The 21,610-nt window shown below is 37.8% G+C and overlaps 1 protein-coding gene and 1 long non-coding RNA gene across 2 annotated transcripts in view; both read left to right on the top strand.

The window, feature by feature from the left end:
* The first annotated feature begins 1,531 nt into the window (after positions 1-1,531).
* On the top strand, positions 1,532-3,110 carry LOC127557945 (uncharacterized). The gene is made up of 2 exons (XR_007952672.1): positions 1,532-1,898; positions 2,528-3,110. It is a non-coding gene; the product is annotated as an uncharacterized LOC127557945 (long non-coding RNA).
* Positions 3,111-6,217: 3,107 nt separating this feature from the next.
* UBXN7 (UBX domain protein 7) overlaps positions 6,218-21,610 on the top strand; it is a 53,022-nt gene continuing 37,629 nt past the window's right edge. Inside the window, exon 1 of the mRNA XM_051985531.1 lies at positions 6,218-6,375. Within this exon, the coding sequence (XP_051841491.1) occupies positions 6,303-6,375 (73 nt within the window). The 5' untranslated portion in view covers positions 6,218-6,302. The remainder of the gene's footprint in view (positions 6,376-21,610) is intronic.

The raw sequence follows: 21,610 nt of genomic DNA, 5'->3' as shown, positions 1-21,610 counted from the left end.
AAATCCAAGGATTCTGTCCTTCAGCCTCTGCCTCTGCTTTCTTCAGCCTCCAGCCAGCTCCACTCTTCATGTCATTCCGGTGAAATCTGACCAAGAGCCTCTGTCTGTTTCTTTTATCCAAGAGGGAGGAATTGTGGGATACGAGAGAAGGGATTATGGGTTTTCTCCCATAGTGCTCTCTGGCCCAAAGAGCTTCAAGGGAGGTGTGAACTCATAAAGGTACAAAGTTTACTTTGTGAAGCTAGCAAACTTGTGAACTCCAATGAGTACTAATTAGTCCTACTTAGTACCTTGTTTCAGGTTCTGCCCAAAACATCTTCTTGTAAGATTAGATCAACTCTAATTAGCAGTTTGTAAGGATTCCAACAATAGTTAGTAGGAATGGATGGATAGATGAATCAAGTGAAGGTTTTGGGGCATGGAGGAGAAATGGGCATGTTTTTAGACAGTAGGGAAGAAGCTAGTAAACAAAAAAGGTTGAATATAAATAAAAGAGAGGGAATGCAGAGGGAGCAATTTGTTAGAGAAGATAGGATGGAATGGAGTTCCTTGTGTTTGTTGAGTTTGCTTTGACAAAGAGAAGATTATCTTTTCATGGGAAACAGGAATGAAGGAGGAAATTGTAGCAATCAAAATTAGGGTAAGATGAGATAAGGGACTGGAGAGAAGTAGAGCTCTTTGTGAGTAGTTTCAGTTTTTTCAGTAAAACATGAAGCAAGCTAAGGGAGATATGTAAGAGGCTTGAGGAGAGATGAACACATTTGAAAAATTTATTGTGGTGAGTAGAATAGTGGATTGATTAGGGAGCTGTAAAATGATCACCTTATTGCAGTGAGGTACTAGTTAAAATTATATAACATAAACTTATTTCAGAGTCTCAACAAACATTTGTTAAGTGCCTACTATGTGCCAGACACAGGAAATACAGAGAAAAAGCATAAGAAAAAAGCATAAAAAGCTCACAATCTAATTAGGGAAGACAACACATATAAAGAAGCTGAAAGTGAAAGGACATGATGAAGACCTGCCATGGAGTGGAAAGTGATCTAAGAACATGTTAATTACAGAGTTGACTTCATTTTGCAGAATATTAATTTCTAGAAATCATCCAGGTGGGAAATGATGGGGGGTTATGGTTTCATAATTTTCTTTAGTTTCATTCAGTATCCCTTGAGTAAGAATGAAGGCAATAGATGGTGGGAGTAACCCAAGGCTGGGGGTGTGACAGAACAAGATCTATGACAGAAAAAAGAGGTAAAGGACTTCAGAGAATGGGACAGCGTAGAGGTGAACTGGTTTCCAAAGAGATGAGATGGGAAAGGAAAGAAATAGTTGGCAGGACAAAGGTGATGGCCTACCTGAGATACTGAGAAAGGTACCTTTGGCCTGGTAAGGCCAAAGAACAGTGTTTGGAGTTGCAAAGCACAGGTGGAATGACAACAGATTATGATCAAATAAAGGAATTTCAGAGTTTGAAACCCCAATACTTAACTCTAAAATAGGGCTTTGTAATGTCCAGATCATCAAAATGGAGGGACCGACATGGGAAACACTGGGGCCCTGAAGACAATCTGCATTTCCCTGTCCTATGGGTAGAAGGAGCTGCTTTCCATTGTCTGTGTGGCTGAAATAGGTGACATTTTTAAAACCAGGAGATTGGGACAGTCATTGTCTTTCCAGCTATGTCCAGGAAGGGTAGAGATCCTGTCTTGTCACCCACATTATGGACACTGTGAACTGAACTGAATAAGGGAAAATACTCCCCTTCCTTCCACCCCTTTCAAGTCCTGGAGCCCTGAAAAATGGAGTTGGGCTTTTAGTTCGGTCTGTTTGTCCTTTTCAGCTGCCAGCAATGGTATTTCCACCTGACCTAGGGTCAGATCACATTGACCTTGGAGGTAGGATTTCAGATTAGATGTTGCTGTCAGACTAACAAGGAAGCATTGAGAAGCCTGGGACTTGAGCTCAAGGAGGATTTCAGGCATGGAATTTGGTGTGACTGGGCTTATTGTTATTCAGTTCTTTCAGTTATATCTGTCTCTTTATGACCCTATATGAGTTTTCTTGGCAAAGATACTGGAGTGGCTTGCCATTTCTTTCTCCAGTTCATTTAACAGATGAGGAAACTGAGGCAGACAGGGTGAAATGATTTGCCTAGGGTCACACAGATAGGAGGTCAGTTTTGAACTCCTGAAAATGAGTCTTCCTGACTCCAGGCTCAGTACTCTCTTCTCTGTGCCATTTAACTGTGCAGACTGGGCCATTCAAGAACTGAAACAATCTGTGAATGATTTCCAGAAATACAACAAACAAGGTGTACAGCTTCTACACAAATACTCCAAGTAACAAATGCTTGTTGAGTAGGGGACTATTTGTCTTGGCATACAGAAATGCAAAAGGCAAAAAGAATTCATAAACAGATGAGGCATTTGCAGAGATCTGTAAGCATCTTTCAGAGAGAAATTGAACTGGGGATTGCTAGTTGTTGTAGGCAAAGTTCTAAAACCAGCTCCTTTTTCATTTTCAGATCTGATGTTGTAATGAAATAAGTCACTGCATGGGACTGAACATTTAACAGAGGAGAAGTTTACTTTGCCCTAACACAGGATGTATATACATCAAGGATACAGGGGAATTAAGATTCTCTGGACAAGGAACCCCTCCTCATCTCCATTCAGAACTCACTTCATCAGTCAGTCATTAGGGTGGACGCTCTATAGAGTAGAGCATCCACCCTCTAGCACTCTCCAAGTCTGAGAGATGGTGACTACATGTGGCTGAGTTAGGTGTATTCTCCAGACTAGTTGCATTAGGGAATCTGGGTCCAAAGAGATTTCAAGAGTGGAGAAAACTGTTTTAGGGAAGTCAGGGAAATTTTGTCAAGAAATCCTTGGTCCTATCACCAACATACCATTGGATCCTTAGCTAATACACAAGTTCCTATATAGGTATTCCAAGACTCATAATGTGATTCTTTAGTATGGACTTCTCTTCCAGCTCCCAGAAGACAACATACTTTGTAGCTTCTACTCTAGCAATTCCTTCCCATTAGATGTACACTTTTTGAAACACTCACCAGTAAAGCACAAATCTGCTGCTATCTTATATAATGTAGCATTAGTCCCTTATTAGTTCAGGGGATAACCCTATTCTCTTTCCAAGAGGTATACTGCTTTAGAAACTCTTCTCTCTCTGGGCCAGGTTCCCAAATTTTTGAACCTGGAGTTACTTGAGGCAATCTCCAGATGCTCTCCAGGATATCTCCCTTCATAGCTAGGTTATTTGTAGGGTCATTCTTCTTAGGAAATTATACTCCTTTACACAATAGTTGGGAATTTAGGAACACTCAACACAAACTTCTCTCTCAGATCTGTGTGGATAAACTTGTGTCTGTTTCTGCCACATACACCTATAGGAACTCTTGAAAATCAATATTTATTGAAGCTACTACTATCTCTTGGATCTAAAAAGACCACATTCAATTCTCTGGTGTCTGATGAAGGGAAACAGAAAGGCAAAAGGTCAGGAACTCTCCTGACTTTGTGAGTGAATTCATTTAGGTTCATATGATTCTTCCCCAAAGCCGCTATTATCAGATTCTGGTATGGGGGGATGAGAGACTGAGAACAAAGGGGTGGGATATAAAACATTACTTCCCCCTAAAAGAATCCAGGTAAGTTCTGTAGAACTCTGGTCTTCCTCACAGGACAGTCTAGAGGAATGACAAGAATTTTTCTTCTCAAAAGTACTAGCCAACCAAATGAATGGGGTGGGTGTGGGACGAGGCAGAGCCATTACTAAAGCTCATCTCTTAAGGGAGAGAGAGAAGAGAGTATATTGCTAGGTAAGTTGAAACACTACTATCAGCTTGACCATCATCTCCCCTCAGTCTCCAATGGAAATAGCCTAGGACCTCTAAGAGTCTCAAGAATAGCACCAGGCCTGCCTCCAACTCAGTCCCTATACAGTCATCATTGAGGGGAAGAAATCACTGTGAAGCAATTCCCTTTTTTTTTTTTTTTTCAATACTGCCACAACAATTGCTGACCAACTGAGACCACTGGTCCTGCTTCTAACCTAGCCTCCCCAATCATCCAGGGAAGAAATTCCTGGAAGGAGCCAACTAATCCAAAAATGAAAGAAGAGAGGAAAGAGAAAGATTGGGGGAGAGAAGATGAAGGAGAAGAAAGAAAAGAACGAAGAAAAGATCAGCAGCATGTGTCAGGCACTTAACATAAAACTATGACAACAAACCTTGACAACAATCATCTCCCCTCAGATGTAAGAGTAAGCCCAGAACTTTGGGAATAGCAGTGCTACTAGCCTGGACCTCACACCCATCATCCTGGGAAGAAACCAATCTCTGAGAAGATGTAGCCTGGCAACTACTAGTGAAGGGTCTGCAGCCACAGCCACTGAAGACCCAGAAAACAGAATTCTTGTTACCAAAGTCCTATAGTCCAACCTCAGATGTGATTCTTTCAGTGGAAATTACATTAAAAAAAGAAACATTACCATCTGCTTTGCAGCTGCACCAAAGTACCGTAGGATCTTTCCATCTGCCTCGAAGCTGAAATCTTCCAGATGCATTGTTTCATCCTTTAGAATGGGAGCATCTTGAGAACAAGAACAGTCTTACTTTTCCATTTGCCTACCCAATGCTTAACACCAAACTTTGCACCTAGTAAGGGCTTCATAATCACTTCATTCATCTCGGAACAGCCTCAAACCAGCCAATTAGTTTGGCTGTTCTTGACACGAATCTGAAAAGATCATTGCTCAGCACACTACTAAAGGGCCTGAGTTGCTCATCCAATGTCCCAAACAAAGGCTCCTTGCCCTGAACACACATCAAGAGGCAGCTTAAGACAGAAGCAACATTGTAAAGAGAACAAAGGAAGCCCACAAAAGGCTGGCTATAGCAGGCCCTCTCGGGTCCAGCCCAAATCCAAAGAACCCTAAACCAAAGGCTCCTGGGGTATCCCTAGAGAGCTGGTATAATGCTCGGTTATACACCAGTGGCCTTCTCTGGGTGGGGGTGGGGGGCGGCGTCCTGGTCTCCAATCAGCTTCCCTGGGCTTTTATTTTGGGATTTTCCTATTGGAATACCAGAGCTCCTCCTTACTCTCTCAGGTTCTGGCTCTCCTTTACCTCCCGATCCCACTCCATGCCCCCTCTGCTCTTTTTCCTTTTCCCCACCTACTGGGTACTTCTTACATCGGTTAAAATTTGGCATGAGTGGGTTCTGACACACCTCTTCCCAGGGCACCCCTATTTCTGGGATCCTCCTGAGGAAGTGAAGCAGAGGCATTTAGGATTTCTTCTTCTCCACTCTCCCCACTCTCTCCCACCCCTCGGGTCACATTAGTATAGAATGTCAGGGTGGGAAGGGACCTAGAAGTCACCTTCCCTTCTTCGGGCTCAATCCCCCACTGCTCTCCTATTCCCCAACAAATGACAGATGAGGAATCTGAGTCAATTTGAGTGGATGGATGGAGAAGTGAAAGAAGAAATAAAGGATGCCGGATATGCATGCAGTAAAGAATGAAGAAGGAATAGAAGGCACGTCTTGTTTTGTTTTTTCCCTATTAACATCAGTCCAATTCTTCGAGAAGAAAAAGGCTCAAAAGGAATGGAGACTACACCGGTTAGGGGAGAGAGGGGAGGTAGCATGGGGCCCTGCACAGGGGTTGGCAGGAAGGGAGACTAGTGTTCCAAGTGCGCGGCAGAGGCAGCATCCAAAAGGGAAATGGGAGGGGCGCCCGTTTTGCCTTTGCCCATCCTGCCGGGATCGGCCTGGGCTCCCGTGCCGGGAGACGCCAGACTCCCGTTAGGATACTACGCGGAGCACGACGGGTAGCCACAAATGCAAATCACCCCATGTAGCCACAGATGCAAATCACCCCGCGCTTAAAAAAAAAAAGAAAAAAGAGAAAAGTCCACCTCCGCAGTTTAGTGTCCGTGCCGGAGGCAACCAATAAAGCTTTTTGAATTTGAAACGGAAAGAACCGGCGGCGGGGTTACCGAAAGCAGTCCGGCCCAGAGAGGGCGGGTCCGGTCGCTAAGGAGGCTGGCAGAATAGCGTACTTACGGACTGAGGCGAGAAGGGGGGAGGGAGTGGGAAGGGCTGGGTAGGACGCCTGCGCAGAGCACACGGTGGGGCGGAGAGGGGCGGGGCACCTGCAGAAGGAGCGGGAGGCGGGGCGGGTAGCGCGCTTGCGCGGAGCGTGCGGCGGGGAGGGAGGACTTGTGTGTCTGTGTTGTTGTTCGGCGGCGGCGGCGGCGGCGGCGGTGGCGGTAAGATGGCGGCGCACGGGGGCTCTGCGGCCTCCTCGGCGCTGAAAGGGTTAATCCAGCAGTTCACCGCCATCACGGGTAAGAGACGCGGGCACGGAAAGGCGGAGAGCAGGCTCGGAAGCGGGCAGCCGAGAAGACCCGGGCTTCCCCCCTCCGTCCTCCTGCTCCCACTCCGAGCTTCCCTTTCGGCTCCCGCCCTCCCTCCGAGGCGGCGGCGGCGGCAGTGACGGGGTCCCGGGGTGAGGGCGCGGGCGCAGCCCCTCCCCAGCCTCGCGCCCCCCTCCCCCCGTCCTTCCCCGCCGCGGGACGAGGACGCGGGGACTTGCCTCTCGCCCCGGGGAGCCGGCGGATGGGGCCTGGCCGCACTCGGCGAGCCGGGGCCCCGGGGGTGGAGGGAGGGATCGGGCCCCGCACCCTGCCGGCCGCCGCCCTCAGACTCTTCTGGCCTCGCAGAGGGGTCTGCCCCCACCCCATGCCCCGCCACGGCCGTTCCACACCAGGAGGGCGGCGGCGGCCGTCCTCCCCCAGCGGCTCCCCAGAGCGGCCCCCCAGACTTGGGGGGGGCCGGGCCCCTGCGCCCACATTCCCGACCCCGGCTGGCGCAGGCCTCCGCCGAGAAGGTAGTGGGGGAGGGGCAGCGGCGTGAAGGGGGCGGGGGGGGGGGCGACGACCGGAGAGGCAGGTAGCTCTCACGGACTTGGGAGTAGAGAGGCAGCAGCTAACAACCTTTCCGCGTGGGATCCTGAGCAATGTTGGGGTGCCATGAACCCCCCAACATAGCGATGTAAGGATAGGGATGATGGTGATGCGGCCTTGTGCTGCTCTGGGAAGGCATGGCCGCAGAAGCGTCTGCAGCAAGGGAACCTTTTGCAGTGACAGTATCCGCAGCCCCTTATCCTGGGTTCTGCTGTGGGGCTGCACCTCAGAAAAGGACACATTCGAGTCCTCTTTCCCCGGGGGTTAAGAGCCATTTGCCATCCTGCCTACCGTCCCTGTCCTGTGCTTTTCTAAATGGTGCTGAACTTTTTTTTTTTTTTTTTGCATGAGTTATTAGAGGGGCGGAGCCAACGAGGAAGTTCTCTGTAAAGTGATTTGAGGGAAGAGTGACTCCATGTGCCTAAGTGTAATTTAACAGTTCTAGTGATTTTTTTTTTTTTTCCCATTTTGGAAGAAGGTCAGACTTAAGTGTATATATTATCCGTGAACCGGCTAAAAAGATATTTGCAGTATCGAAAATGTGTTTCTTCAGGACACCTGTGTTGAAGCTTTAACTGTCAAACAGGAAATTTTTACTGCTAAGAAAAAATGCCCATTGTTTTGAAATTTGGAAATTATCAAACTGGTGTTTATAATAAACTTTTGAGTGTTTAAATTTTTTTTTCACATTATTGATGTAGTTATAGAAAGTTGTAGATTGTGTTTTGTGCTATCATTTGTTTCGTAGAATTTATAAATGAAGCAAGGCTAAGAATGAGAAGTTATGTATAAGTGTACTGTAATCAATATTTGAGAAAAGTGAAATGCATTTTCAGGTAGGTATTGTTTTTTTTTAATATTTTGAAGGATTGTACATACTTAACGTATATCAGAATTGCTTGCTGTCTTGGGGAGATAAGGGAGGTAGGGAAGGAGAAAAATTTAGAACACAAAATGTCTTACAAAAATGAATATTGGAAATTACCTTTTTTTGGAAAAATAAAATATTATTAGAAAAATATTTTGAGACTAAAATGCATCTTAAGGGTTTGCAGACTATATTGTGTGTGTCAAGTCAGAATTAATGTTATTCAGCTAAATAGAACAATGGGTTAAAAAATGGATAGACTTGAAATCTAGAAGATTTGAATTTAAATCCAGCCTCAGCTACATGCTAGGGTTGTGATGGGGCAACCTTTCTGTTTCCTCATCCACAAAATGGGGATAATAGCACCTACCTCCTAGAGTTGTGAGGATAAAGTGAGGTAATCATTTGTACAACTCTTTGAAGAATTTACAGAACTATATATAAATGCTAGCTGTTATGAGGTCCAGGAATGATCTATTATTAGTCATTTATTTATTAAGACTATGTGCTATAGTAGAAAGAGTGATGGTTAGACTTTGTTGGACATCAGGCCCTGTAACTTAATTGTGGCCTTAGGCAAGTCATTTGACTATATATTCCTCATCTGTAAAAACTGAATGTATATTCTTCTAGGTTTTGTTTAGTTTTGTTTTAGAAAAGCGCTTTTCAGAACTTAAAGAGTAGTAGTCAATTGTAGATGTTACCTAGATAATTTTAGGTGTTTTTATTTCCTGGGGAGTTATAGGTGTTCTTTCTCATCATTTCTAGCACAGTTTTAGTTACAGATAAGTTACAACACATAGTAATTTCCTAAAAGGCTATAGCATTGACATCTGTTGTCCTGGTTCTTTTTCCAGTATTCTCTAATGTCTAATAAATATAAGAAACAATATAGATGTGAAAGGACTTTGAAAAGTCAGAAATACTCTGCTAACTTAATGTTGTAAAACTGTAATATTTCGTTATTTTATTTCCCAACTGTGATTGTTAGATCCTTTTTTACATTTAGATATTACCAAGAAGTTGACATAAATAGTTGTATTTAACAATAAATTGTATATTTCAATTTACTTTGATCCTGTATGTATTAGAGGTATGATTTTAAAAAAATAAATATATATGCATTTATTTTAATAAAGCAATAATTTCCATTAGATAGTAAGAAAATAAATTCCCCCTCAAAACTTAAAATATTAATTTTTGTATCTTAGTCTTTTCTTGCTGCTGAAAAAAACTGAATAGCTAGTATTTCTTTTTAAAGGCTTCTTAATTTGTAGTGATTATATCCAAAAGAAGAAAACATTTTTATTTAACTTTAGAAACCATTTTCCTTATATTATCACTTAAGTAGGCTTATATATCTGGGTTGTTCACATTGTAGTTACCTTTTCCTTAACCATTAAAAATTGGTCCTTATTTATTGTCAAGAAAATGACCTAATGACAATGCATAGTCTTTTGTGATTTGTAAAAATTTTCTTGAAGTTGTATGCTTAAGATAAAAGAAATCAGCTGTACAAGTATAAAATAGAGAATGTGAGACATTTCGTATGAAAAAGATCTGTAGATTTTAGATGATTACAAACTTAATATGAGTCAACATGATATGGCTGCCAAAAAATTGATTAGAAATATATTAAATATATATGTGAAGTAATAGTCCCTTTGTACTTTGTGCTGGAGTATGTTTAGAGTGTTATAGTGAATTCTGGGTATCAACTTGTATGAGAGGTTTTGAGATGGATTGTGTTTAGAGGAAGATGATGACAGTTGTGAGGAATTTTAAAACCATATGATCATATGAAGGAATTGAGAATATTTGTATGTAGTCTAGAAAGAAAAGACTTGATAAAGTATAAATTTCCTCATTTGTAAATGGACCTCACAGAATTGTTGTGAAGAAAACTTGGCCTATAATAAAATGTTATTATATCAGCTGTTATTAATAATTATGTAAAAAAACTGTTATTTTAGGCTCTGAAGTTGGAACAGCCAATTGAGCTTGCATATGTGCGCACATGTGTGTATATGTGTATGTGTACACATATCTACATATTGGGTAGACAGTCTATATGGAAAAGAACTGGATTTCATTTGGAAACTTAAGGAAGGCATTTCAAGCCTCTCCATGAAACCAAGCAAGGTTCATACTTTTTTTGTTTTCAAATTTTTATTAATGATCACCCTCATTTCCAAAAGTATCTTTTCTTGACTCCTCTATAGGGAGTTATCCTTTATGACAAAGGACTTGTAATTGAATTTACAGATTGCCTTAATCTCTGAAGAATTAAATTTACAGGCCTCTAAAAGCTCAATGAAGAAAGGGACATGGTGGGCATAAAAGACTGGTAACATTATTAAAGAAGAATTTCATAGGAGAAGCAAGGTAAAGGATATTATTAGAGAGCTATGATGAGGGGGAAGAAAATAAACCAGTTAAATAGTGAGTGAGGAATAGCATTGCATAGCCCAGATATTCCATTGGTGTCTATCATTTACCAGTAAGTCCCCAGCATGTTGGGTAAATCCCTTGTATTCACCAGAATTGGACAGAAGTGGGTGTGGCTGGGTTAATAATTTGTACTATTGGTGACAGTATGCACCTCAGTGTATTTGTGAATCTGTTAAATAAGTATTATGATAAGGAAAATTAACTTTATTCTGCTTGCCTCCAGGAAAAACTAGGATTAATATATATGACATATATGATGGGCATATTTCAGAAATTCACAATATAAAACTTCCTAACAATCAGTGACATCCAAAAATAGATTTGGTTTCTTCCATGAAGATAGGAATTTCTAGTCACTGGTGGTGATCACCCAGAGGCTTGTCTTGATTTCTTAGGTTCAGTACAGATTTAGAGGTTGGGCTAGATGATTTTTAAATATCTCTTCCAATTCTTATGGATCCCAGAGGGAAAACAACAATAAAACTATTATTTTGGAGGGTATTGAGTAATCCTTTTCAGATTTATCTTTCTAATTGTGTTATGTTTAGGCCAGTATTAGACTAGATCTCCTTGGCTAGAGCAAATAATTTATGGTCAGGGAAGAAAGGCATTTTGGAATTAAAATTGGCTATGAATTATTAATAGTTTATAAAGGAATTAAATTTTTGTAGAACTGAGAAAACAGTAACAAAAACTTATTTTTTGGTAGTTATTTTTGGAGCCATTTTGAGAAAAGCCCTATTAATCAACACATCAAATGAAAGCTTTTGAGTAAGAGCAATTGCCTGAACCTAAATATTTAGCACCCTCAAATACTGAACAATTGTGACAAATCACGTCTGTACTTATTCATTGAATTGTAAGTACAAAAATTCAGTGTGGCTCTTATCCTATTTTGTTATAGCCAGTCAAGATGATATTTCTTCATGAAGTTAAAAATGAGTACTGGAGTGAATTGAGATATTCTTTGAAACTTAAAAATAAGAGAATATTTGGATGGTGCCAAAAAATTAGAGATTTTTGATAATAAAGGTGTCAGTGATTTGGTTGAGGGCAAGAAAATAACTTATAAAATGGCTGCTTCATCTTTGATTCAATAAATTACTTTGCAGAAGTGCAACTTCTGCCATACAATCCTTTTGATTAGCTGCTGTACATTTTATGTACTTTTATGAAAAAAAAGTAAAAGAAAAAAATCAGATGTAATGGAATTTATTAAACAAGTTTTAAGGTATGAGTTGATCTAGATTTCAGGATGTTCAATATACCAGACTATATAGTCACAAATACTCACACTGGTGTTTGTGACTCTAGATTGGTTATTTAATCTCTACCTGAGTTTCCTCAGTTATAAAATAGGGATTATAATAATACCTACTTGCTAGTGTTGTTGAAGTCAAATGACTGAATATTTGTAAAGTACTTTCTTTCTTCCCCAATAACCGATCATAGTAAAGAACCTCTTATCACTAAAAAGTATTTAATATACTGCTTACTAAGGCAAGAAAGCATGTAATATATTTTGTAAGTTTTCCATCCAAAAAGTTTAAATTACTCAGAATGCCTCATTCTATTCTTCTTCTTCTTCTTCTTTTTTTTTTTGTAAAAATTAGATATTAATTTTTTTTCTCTTTCTGAGGTAATATGTGATAGCTGTAAAGAGGAGCTGTCTGTTGTGATTTTATCAGTTGTATCCCATATGCCCCTTGTGGAGTTTTATAGTAAAAGTTAATTCAATAATGAAATGGTAATTTTTTTCATTTTAGAAAAAAAGCAGAGATGCAGTGTAGTATTGGTCTGGCATTTTCCCCCAGCATCCTTCCACATCAGTGAGATTAGACTCCATTCTAAATAAAAGAAACTAACTGCATAGATAGAAAGATTTCTTTCCAGTTGATATGACTGTTTGGAATAAAAGCAAAACTTTTCTTCTCCTTATTTGCAATTTTCCTTTTTTTGTATTGTTTTGTTATTGATGAAATATCTTGGAATCTTTGTATAGGTCTTACTTTGATCCCATTCCACATATATGTAGTCTTCATTTAGATTACAATAATATATTAGAAATCATTTTAACTCCCAAGATAAATTAGTATTGGTCTGGACCCCCCTGATGTGACCTTAGAGCTTCAGGCCACCTTTTTTTTTAAAATAAATTTTTATTGATATGTTTTGTGTTTAGGTCACTTTTTTTGTCCCTGAGGCAGTTGGGGTTAAGTGATTTGCCAAAGGTCATACAGCTAGGAAGTGTTAATTGCCTGAGATAAGTTTTGAACTTGTGTCCTCCTGACTGGAGGGCTGGTGCTCTATCCACGACACTACTTAGCTGCTCCTAGGTCACTTTTTAATGTCTTTTTTCAATGTATCTTTTCTCCCTCGTAATCTCCCAGAGAGCCATCTCTTATTATAATTTTTAAAGAGAGAAATTTTAGCAAAACTAAGCAACTTATTGAAAAAGTAAAGGAAAAAGTAGGAAGAAAAGAATAATACATATATTGAATTGTAATGGCTTCCATGATATGAGACTTTGCTTCTGGCTTTAATTAAAGACATTCCCTCAATAATTTAATTTGAAGCTTCATAAAATGCCTAAATCCCTGCTATTTTCTCCTCATGTTTTAACCAGTCCCTGCTTATTTATTTAGTATCTTGATTTTCTTTGACCCTAATATGGAATGGGAGTAATGTGTGCGCACACATTACACACAAGTGAATTATATTCATTTGAATATGTGGTTGTATAAAGAAAATGCTTGCTGATCTGTCATCTTCTTCCTAGATACTATTCTAACTCTTTATGCTATAAGTTGGCAACTTTTCAGAGATTGTATACCAAATCTTCCATTTATTGAATTTTATGTTGGAGCTTTCCAGTACAGTGTTAACTCCTTGAGGATAGGGGTTATTTTTTGTTTGTTTATGTTCCCAACTTCTGGCATAGTATTGGACACATAGTAGGCATCTGTGAGACAGTATGTAATAGTGGAGAGAATATTGAATCTGGAATCAAGAATTTTGCAATGGCTACTAATTGTATAGCCCTCATCAAGTCATTTAATTCAGTTTGTAATAATTGTGTACTGTATGCTAAGGCTCTGGAAATACAAAGACAGAACAAAACAGTTCCTGATTTACAAAGCTTACATTTTATTAGAGGGAAATATATATATCAAAAATATTTATTTTTTATCATCTTCATTTATAATAGCATAAAAACATTCAGAGTAAATACAAGGTATTTGTATTGTAAATACAAGGTAATTTTGCAGAGAAGACAGCACTAACAACTGGTGGACAGGGAATAGTGCATCAAAAAAGTCTTTCTGTAGTAGGTGACATTTGAATTGTGCTTTAAAGAAATCTAAGGCTTTTTAAAGGAAGAGGTGAGGAGAAGAGAACATTTCAGGAAGAGACCACAGGAAATTCTGTGGTCACCCAGAAATATAGACACAGAAAGAATGTCCTGTATGGGGAACATTGTAAAGAGTCCAGTGTGATTTCATTGCATGTGATCAGTTTGAAAAGATCTTTTGGAATCACATTGTGGTGAAGGGCTTTTATGTGCCATTCAGAGAAGTTTGTTTTATACTAGAAGCAGTAAAGTACCATTGAAACTTCTTAAACAGGAGTGATAATTCTCAGATCTATTCTTTAAGAAACTATTCCCCAAAATTAAAGATCAAGTGAAGTTATGTTAAGAGTTTTCCAAATTAAAAACAAAAATTTATAAATATAAGTTATTATTTAAAATAAGTACTTGTATTGAAATTGTGAATTACTTGATGAAGAATTACAAAGAACTTTATTTCTTCCCACTTCAATTCAGTAACCACAGTGATGTTCTTTACTGTACAGATTTGACTATATCATTTCCTTGTTTAGTAAACTCCAATCACCCAATTTCTTTTAGGACAAAATTCCTTAACATTTTTTTATGTGTTGGATTCCTTTGACAAGACTTTTGGAGCCTTCTCAAAATAATGTTTTTAAATCCATAAGACAATTTCACAGGAAACCAATTTTATTGAAATAAATATATAATTTTCCCCATTCGATTTTCCCTACTCCAGACACCTAAAATTTTACTCCTAGTCAAGAACTACTGTCTATGATCAAAATACAATTCCTGAGATATTTAAAGCCTTTCAGAATTTGACACCAGTTTACATTTCTGGCTTGAGTGTATCTTATTCCTCTTCAAGTACTCTGTAGTTTAGCCAAATTAGCCATTTTTGCAATTTCTTTCATTATATCTCATTCTCTGCCTGTACCTGCCCTATTGGAATGTATTCTCTTCATCCTTGTCTCCTAAACCATTTTCTTTAAAGCTCAGCCACTTTTTAGATGAAGCTTTTTGTTATTCTTGTAGTTTTTACCTCCTTCCCTCAATAATCTTGTATTTACCATTTTCTTGTAATTTATCTTGTATATCAGAGGTGGAAAATCTTTTTTTTTCCTGCCAAGGGCCATTTGGATATTTATAACATCATTCATGGGCCATACAACATTATCAACTTTTAGAACTCCAGCAGTGAGAAGATGTAACTAGCTTTCAACTTATCATTGCCTGCAATTGTATTAGCAAATGATTTTTCAGCTGGCAGGTTGGTTATTTCCCCACCCTCTGGGAGAGGGGTTGTTGATTTATGTCTGTGTATCTCCAATACTTAGTATAGTGCCTGGCATAGAGAAGGCTCTTAATAATTTCTTTTGCACCGCTAGGTTTTATTCTTGGGAATAATGAATCCCAATGAATTAGGATTCATAGTACTTGAAGTTTAAAAAATAGTCATTGATTTTAAGCCAATGGCAGTAATATAGTAGGAATTTGAATAATGCCATATCTGACTACTTCATTGGTGGAGAGGGACAGAAGTGTGGTAGGATTGTCTCCAGGGTAAAAGATCTGCTAATAGAGAGATTCCAAAGAAATTTCATCTTTAACAGTTTGCCTTAGAACTCACCTTGGGAGTCAGTATCAGTTCTTAATATTTTGCATATATGTCATAAATTATGATAGTGATTATATTATAATAACTGACATTTCTATGGTATTAATGTAATTTACAAAGCTCCATGTTTTCACTTGGTCTTGACCACAGTTTTGCATTATTGTCCCCATTTTAAAAATAAAGCAAGGAAGGAGCAATGTTGTAATTTAAATTCAGGATTAGATTATTGGCTCCTATCCTGGGATTTGCTCCTCTTTTAGCCTTTAATAGCAGAGCATAAGTATAGCCATAGTTAAACTGTTCATTCTTGGAGAATGCTTGTTTAATAAAGTTATACAGTCCATTACAATTTTGCTTTGTGAATTATGTTCAGTGAAAAATCCAGCATAAAAGTTATTCACAACTCCCTTGTCCATCTAGCAGTTGCTTTCTTTAAGCAATGTGTGTGTGTGTGTGTGTGTGTGTGTGTGTGTGTGTGTGTCTGTGTCTGTGTCTGTGTCTGTGTCTATACTACTTGTATATGATAACTACAAGAAAGTTACTCTCTGGAGATTGCTGTGAAAAGAGAAATCTGGATGCATTACCATGCTTCCAAGTCACCTAGGTTCACTCCTTTGGCATTAGCCAAAGTTGTCATCTGTTTTGTTTTTAATCTTGTTATCCCAAGAAACTAGCTCATGCCATGCTTAATAAATGTTTATTTCATACTATATTAAGAATGTACTGTATCTATTGATTCAAAAGGACCCTCGAAGCTTCAACCATTACTGAACCTGAGATTTTATAGGGAGCTTGTGTTGAATAAAGAACAACAGCTGCTTTGCAACTTATTGTCTTAGACAGGCGCCTGGGACCCTAAGAAAATAACTTGCTTAGGGTCACAGAGCCAATGTGTATCACAGTGTCAGGGACTTGAATCCAGATCTTCTTGAGCCTGATACTGGTTCTCTTCACTTTGCACTGCAGGCACATTAAGAATGTACTCTTAAAATGATAGTTCTTTGGAAGAAATAAAAATTAGATATGTCCTGGAAAAAAAAATACCAAATATACAGGTCTGTACTCAAATTTTTTAAAAGCTAGATTTAAGAAAAAGGGCAACCAATATGCAGCCAGTACTGATTTAATATGGATTCAGGGCCTAGGTTCAGTTCTATACTTGCTGCTTAATTACTAGTGTGACTTTGGGCAGGTAAATTAACTTTTTTATTTCTCTTTTTTCCAAATGTAAAATAGAGCAGATTGGACTCTTTTTTAAAAAAGACTTTTTCAGGAAAAGGCAGGATTAAAGAGTATCAGTATTCTGGTATCAGCTACTCTGGTAGCTAAAAGAAATATAGTAACTTCCTTTTTCCAATAAATTGCTTCAGATTGAAAAAAATGTACCACCTTGAATCGTGATTAGGAAATGCAGGAGGAAGATAATCAGTGAGTCATTTTTCCAGGCCAAGTCAACATAAAGAGACAGATATAGAAGTCCATGGGTAGTAACAGACATGCAGAGTTTTGTGTTCGGGGAGAAACCCACATTAGAGCAATAGGGTGGTCTTTTCAGGAACCTTGTGGAGGAGGCATCAAGTGTTTATTGACACTACCTAGTCATAGATGTAGGTCAAACTGAGAAGAGGTTGTTTTTCTGGGTGAAGATCAGTTGTGAAATTTTGGATATTTGTTATTCTTTGTGACCCTATTTAGGATTTTCTTGGCAAAGATACCGTAGTGCTTTGACATTTCCTTCTCTAGTTCATTTTATGGATAAGGGAACTGAGTTAAATGACTTGCCCCGGGGTCATATAGTTAAGAGTATGAGGTCAGATTTGAACTCTGGTCTTTTTGACTCCAGGTCTGACACTTTTATCTAGTTACTGCATTATCTAGTTGTTCTTACTTTAATCCAATCTATTCATTTTATAGATAAGGAAATAAGAGGGGACTAGGAAAATTAAGTTCCCTACCCAAAGGCAAGATCTGAAACAAGCAAACAGCTTTGTGGTTTGGTGGAGTATCTAATTCTGAAGTCTGCAAAGAAATAACTAGGGCAGGAATCCCAGGTCAAAAGAAAGCCTGCTCTTCAGTTTCTCTGAACATTTGCAAGATGCAGAACTTTCTATATTGCTGATAAGCTATGTGCCACAGGAGTCTACTGAAACTCCATCCAGAGCAAGCCCACGGGCTTCTTGCTCAGACCCAAACCAAAGTCAGAAATTTGCAAAACTCAAATCAAGGAAGAAACAATCAGATCCTGTCTTGAGTTTTAGAGGGTTTTAGTAACATCGACAAGTTTGCATCTCCTCAGTCTGAGTTATTCCTGAGATCTTAGAATAATATGAAATCTTAATATCCCAAGGAGGCAGCAGTAGGATTAGCCCAGAGTTTCCCTTTAGAATTCTGTAGAACTTAGAGCTAACATAAATTCTGAAGGCAGAAAGTAGTTTGAAGGAATGAGTCAAAAAAAAAACAAAAACAAAAACAAAACTCCTATATAAAAACCTATTATGGTGACAGGGATGACCACAAAAACATCTATAAATAACACAGAACAATACAGCTAATTTCAAAACAGACTCAACTAGAATTCCTATAAGATATGAAATTTAAGGAAGGAGTTTAAAGAGTTTATTATGTTTTTTATAAGTGAAAGATAGTATTTTAAGGGGGTAAGTGAAAAAGAAATGAGAGCTATAGAAGAAAGAATTTGAAAGGGAATAACTTGGTACAAATTTATAAAACCCTGTCCAAATAACAAAACTCCTTGAAAATTAGAGATTAATGACTTCAGAAACCAGGAGAAAGAATTAAAAGACTCATTGAACTTCCTAAAAGTAGGACCCCTTCCCCCCCCCAAAAAAAAAAAAAAAAGCCTAGACAGCTTATAAAAACTTCATGAACCTCTTAAAACCAGAGGGCAAAGTGGAATCAGAAAGAATCTACCTGTCAGCTCCTGAAAAAACTCCCCAAATTAAAACTAGCAGTTATAGCCAAAATCTAGAGTGTCTATCTTGAGCAAAGAAAAAATGCTGCAAGCAATTGGAAAGAATTAAAAGTGCTGAGGATCCACAGGGAGGGTCACGTGTGATTTAATCCGTTATATAAAAGAGCTGAGAGTTTTGAGTATTATGTTGAATACAATTTGAGTACAAAAGGATATAGGTTTACTATCAGAAATAACTTATCCAAACAAAATCTGAAAATAATTCCACAGGATAAAATGTATTTTTAATGAAATAAAGGAAATAATGAAATTTTAAAAAGTGAAATAAAGCTTTCCTGATGAAAAGGTCAGAACTATATAAAAACTTTGAAATATGGCACAGACAGGCGTCAAGAGAAACATTAAAAGATCAATATGAGTAAGCCATAAGATACTAAATGAAAGTAAACTGTTTACATTGTTTACATTCAAAACCAAGGAGAATACATGGGTATCCTTTCTGAACCTTAATATCTGGCTTCCTGGAAGAAATAATTCTACAAGGCCTAACAGTGCTTCACTTATGTTGTGATGATCTTAAAAGAAGAATGGAAAGGGAGAAGAGGAATGGTAAAGGGACACAGGAAGAGGAAGGTTGTGGAGAAATTATTTCACATAGTTGCATAGTATACAAATAGAAGCCTATACAACAAAGAGGAAGTGGAGTGGAAAATGAGGCATTCCAAATGGGCAAGGAGAGAAGAATACATAAATTGAATACAGACATACATTTCACTGAAGGGAGGAAAGTAAAGAATAACTTATTAAATGGATAGAAGGTATGTTACAGGAGAGATTAGTGTAATGCAAAATAAACTTTAAAGATGCATAAAAACATTTATAATACTTTTTGCAGTAGCAAGAAATTAAAAGAGGGGTGTCTGTCAATAGGGGAATGACTAAACAAGTTACAGTACTACTAGCAATGGAAGCTATAATGATAGCAGAAATTTTTATCCCAATGTCATACTATTTTTGCTTTCTGGGATATTTTAATGCAGCATGAACTTCAAAAAAGTTATCTAGATAATTGAAACTGAACTATTTAATTCTCTGGGAAGAAAGTAATAGATAAATGTCTAGGGAAGCTAGTCTAAAGCTTGCTATTAAGTGACAGGGGATACTTCATTTTGATAAGATAAGCAACTAGAAAAAAGCCTTTAGAATTTCTTTGATACCTAGAAGCTGTTGGAATAGATAGGAATTGGTGATAGATGCACAAAATTAAGTGCCTTGTCTGTGACAGCACCAATATTTTTAGTTCAGAATTTAAAGAAAAAATAATATTAAGTTAATATTAGAAATATCCTAGAACTACATTTTTGGAGGAATATATAAAACAGGGTTATCAATTTGAACTGGACTGAAAATGTACAAATTCCAAGAGATACTTATATTTGGAATACTTGTATATCATGTTGAATTAAAATACTCAGTTCAACAAATATTTATTCAGAGTCTTTTAGGATGCAAGGAGCTCAAGGATCTTATAGTAAGGGACTAAGTTAATGCACATAAATCTGTGACAATAATTTTAACTACAGTACACAATATATATGACAATTGCATGAATAAGGTACAATTTAAAATGCTGTGTGAAATACAAGAGTAAAATAGTAGATATAAACTTGGAAACATAAGGAAAAGTTTTGTCTACATATAGAATTTCACTTCTTAAAATATAGGAACTTAGCATCAAAGATGGGGAAGGATAGGGCATTATAGAGTATAACAATACGTGAATTTATTGGGACAAAGTAAAAATTTCTTGATTTTTTTTTTTTTATTTTTTATTTTTTTACAATGAATCTTCAGGGTTTTACATTAAAGAACAATCCTTTTAATTTGTAATGTGTTCTTTTGGTGCTTTTGTTTTGAATATGTTTGAGTAAGTTTCTTAATGTGTAGCATGATACAAGATTGTGTTGCAATATTACATCTTTATTTGGGAAGGTTTGTAGTTCTGGAACAGTTCTTTCATATAGACATAATATAGATATTTCCCTTCGTGTGTGTGTATATCCCTCCCACAAATGGAGTAAGACTTAGAGGCCCAGTAAAAAAAAAAATAGTAGATGTTTTACAGTTTGATGAAAGCGCACAGATCTTAACAGGGTCATTTTGATAACTTGGTGGTTTTGAAATAGCTTTGAATGAAAAAGTGAATTTCACTAGTAAAAGTTGACATTTCTCATTCTTCAGTACTCCAGTCTTTGCATTGCCTTGTCCATAATAAGCTTTTTTTTTTTTTTCTCTAACAGTGATTAGCAGTAGTTTTTAACTGGTTTTCTTTCTGTTCTTCCAATTATAAACAAATATAAAGCAAAGTTCTTTGCTTGTTTTCTAAGAATTCTGTAGTGATAGTTTGTCAATTCTTGGCATTTGACTTGTTTCATTTTCAACTATAATTGTCTTTGAGCTTTGAAACAACTAATGCTTTAAACTTTTTACTTACTCCATTCCAACATTGCTACAATATCTCTAGCATTGAAGTATGCTCCAGAAAATTACTTTTTCATATTTCCTTGGAGTAATAGCTATTCTTTTTAAAATAGTTTTAAATTTTTTTCAAAAGTATGCAAAGATAGTTTTCAAAATTCACCTTTGCAAAACCTTGTGTTCCAAATTTTTTTTTCCCATCCCCTCCCTTAGAAAGCAAGCAATCCAATATAGGTTAAACTTAACATGTACAATTCTTCTAAACCTTATTTCCTTATTGTCATGCTGCACGAGAAAAATAAGATCAAAAAGTGAAAAAAAAAAACATGCAAAAAACTAAACAACAACAACATGAAAATACTATGCTTTGATCTATATTCAGTCTCCATAGTTCTCTCTGGATGTGGATGGCTCTTTCCATCAAAAGTCTATGGGAATTACCTTGAATCATTCATTGTTGAAGAGAGCCAAGTCCATCAAAATTGATCCTCATATAATCTTCTTGTTGCTGTGTACAATGTTCTCTTGGTTCTCCAGGCTTTTTTGAAACCAGTCAGCTTGTTATTTCTTATAGATCAATAATATTCGATTATATTCGTATACCATAATTATTCAATCTTTCCCCAGCTGAGGAGCATTCATTTAGTTTCCAGTTCCTTGTCATACAAAAAGGGCTGCCACAAACACTTTTGCACATTTAAGTCCTTTTCCTTTTTGTATTATCTCTTTGGGATATAAGCCCGGTAGACACACTGCTGGATCAAAGGGTATGCACACTTTGATAGCCTTTGAGCAAATTGCTCTCCAGAATGATTGGATCAATTCACAGTTTTACCAGCAATGCAGTAATGTTCATTTTCCCACATTGTCTCCGACATTTGTCATTTTTTCCCTGTCATTTTAGCCTGTCTGAGAGGTGTGAGATGGTACCTCAAA

Source organism: Antechinus flavipes, chromosome 3 (genome assembly GCF_016432865.1).
Source record: "Antechinus flavipes isolate AdamAnt ecotype Samford, QLD, Australia chromosome 3, AdamAnt_v2, whole genome shotgun sequence".
NCBI classification, from domain to species: Eukaryota; Metazoa; Chordata; class Mammalia; order Dasyuromorphia; family Dasyuridae; genus Antechinus; species Antechinus flavipes.
Note: the sequence above shows the minus strand (reverse complement) of the source record. Positions and strands in the feature narration are given on the sequence as shown.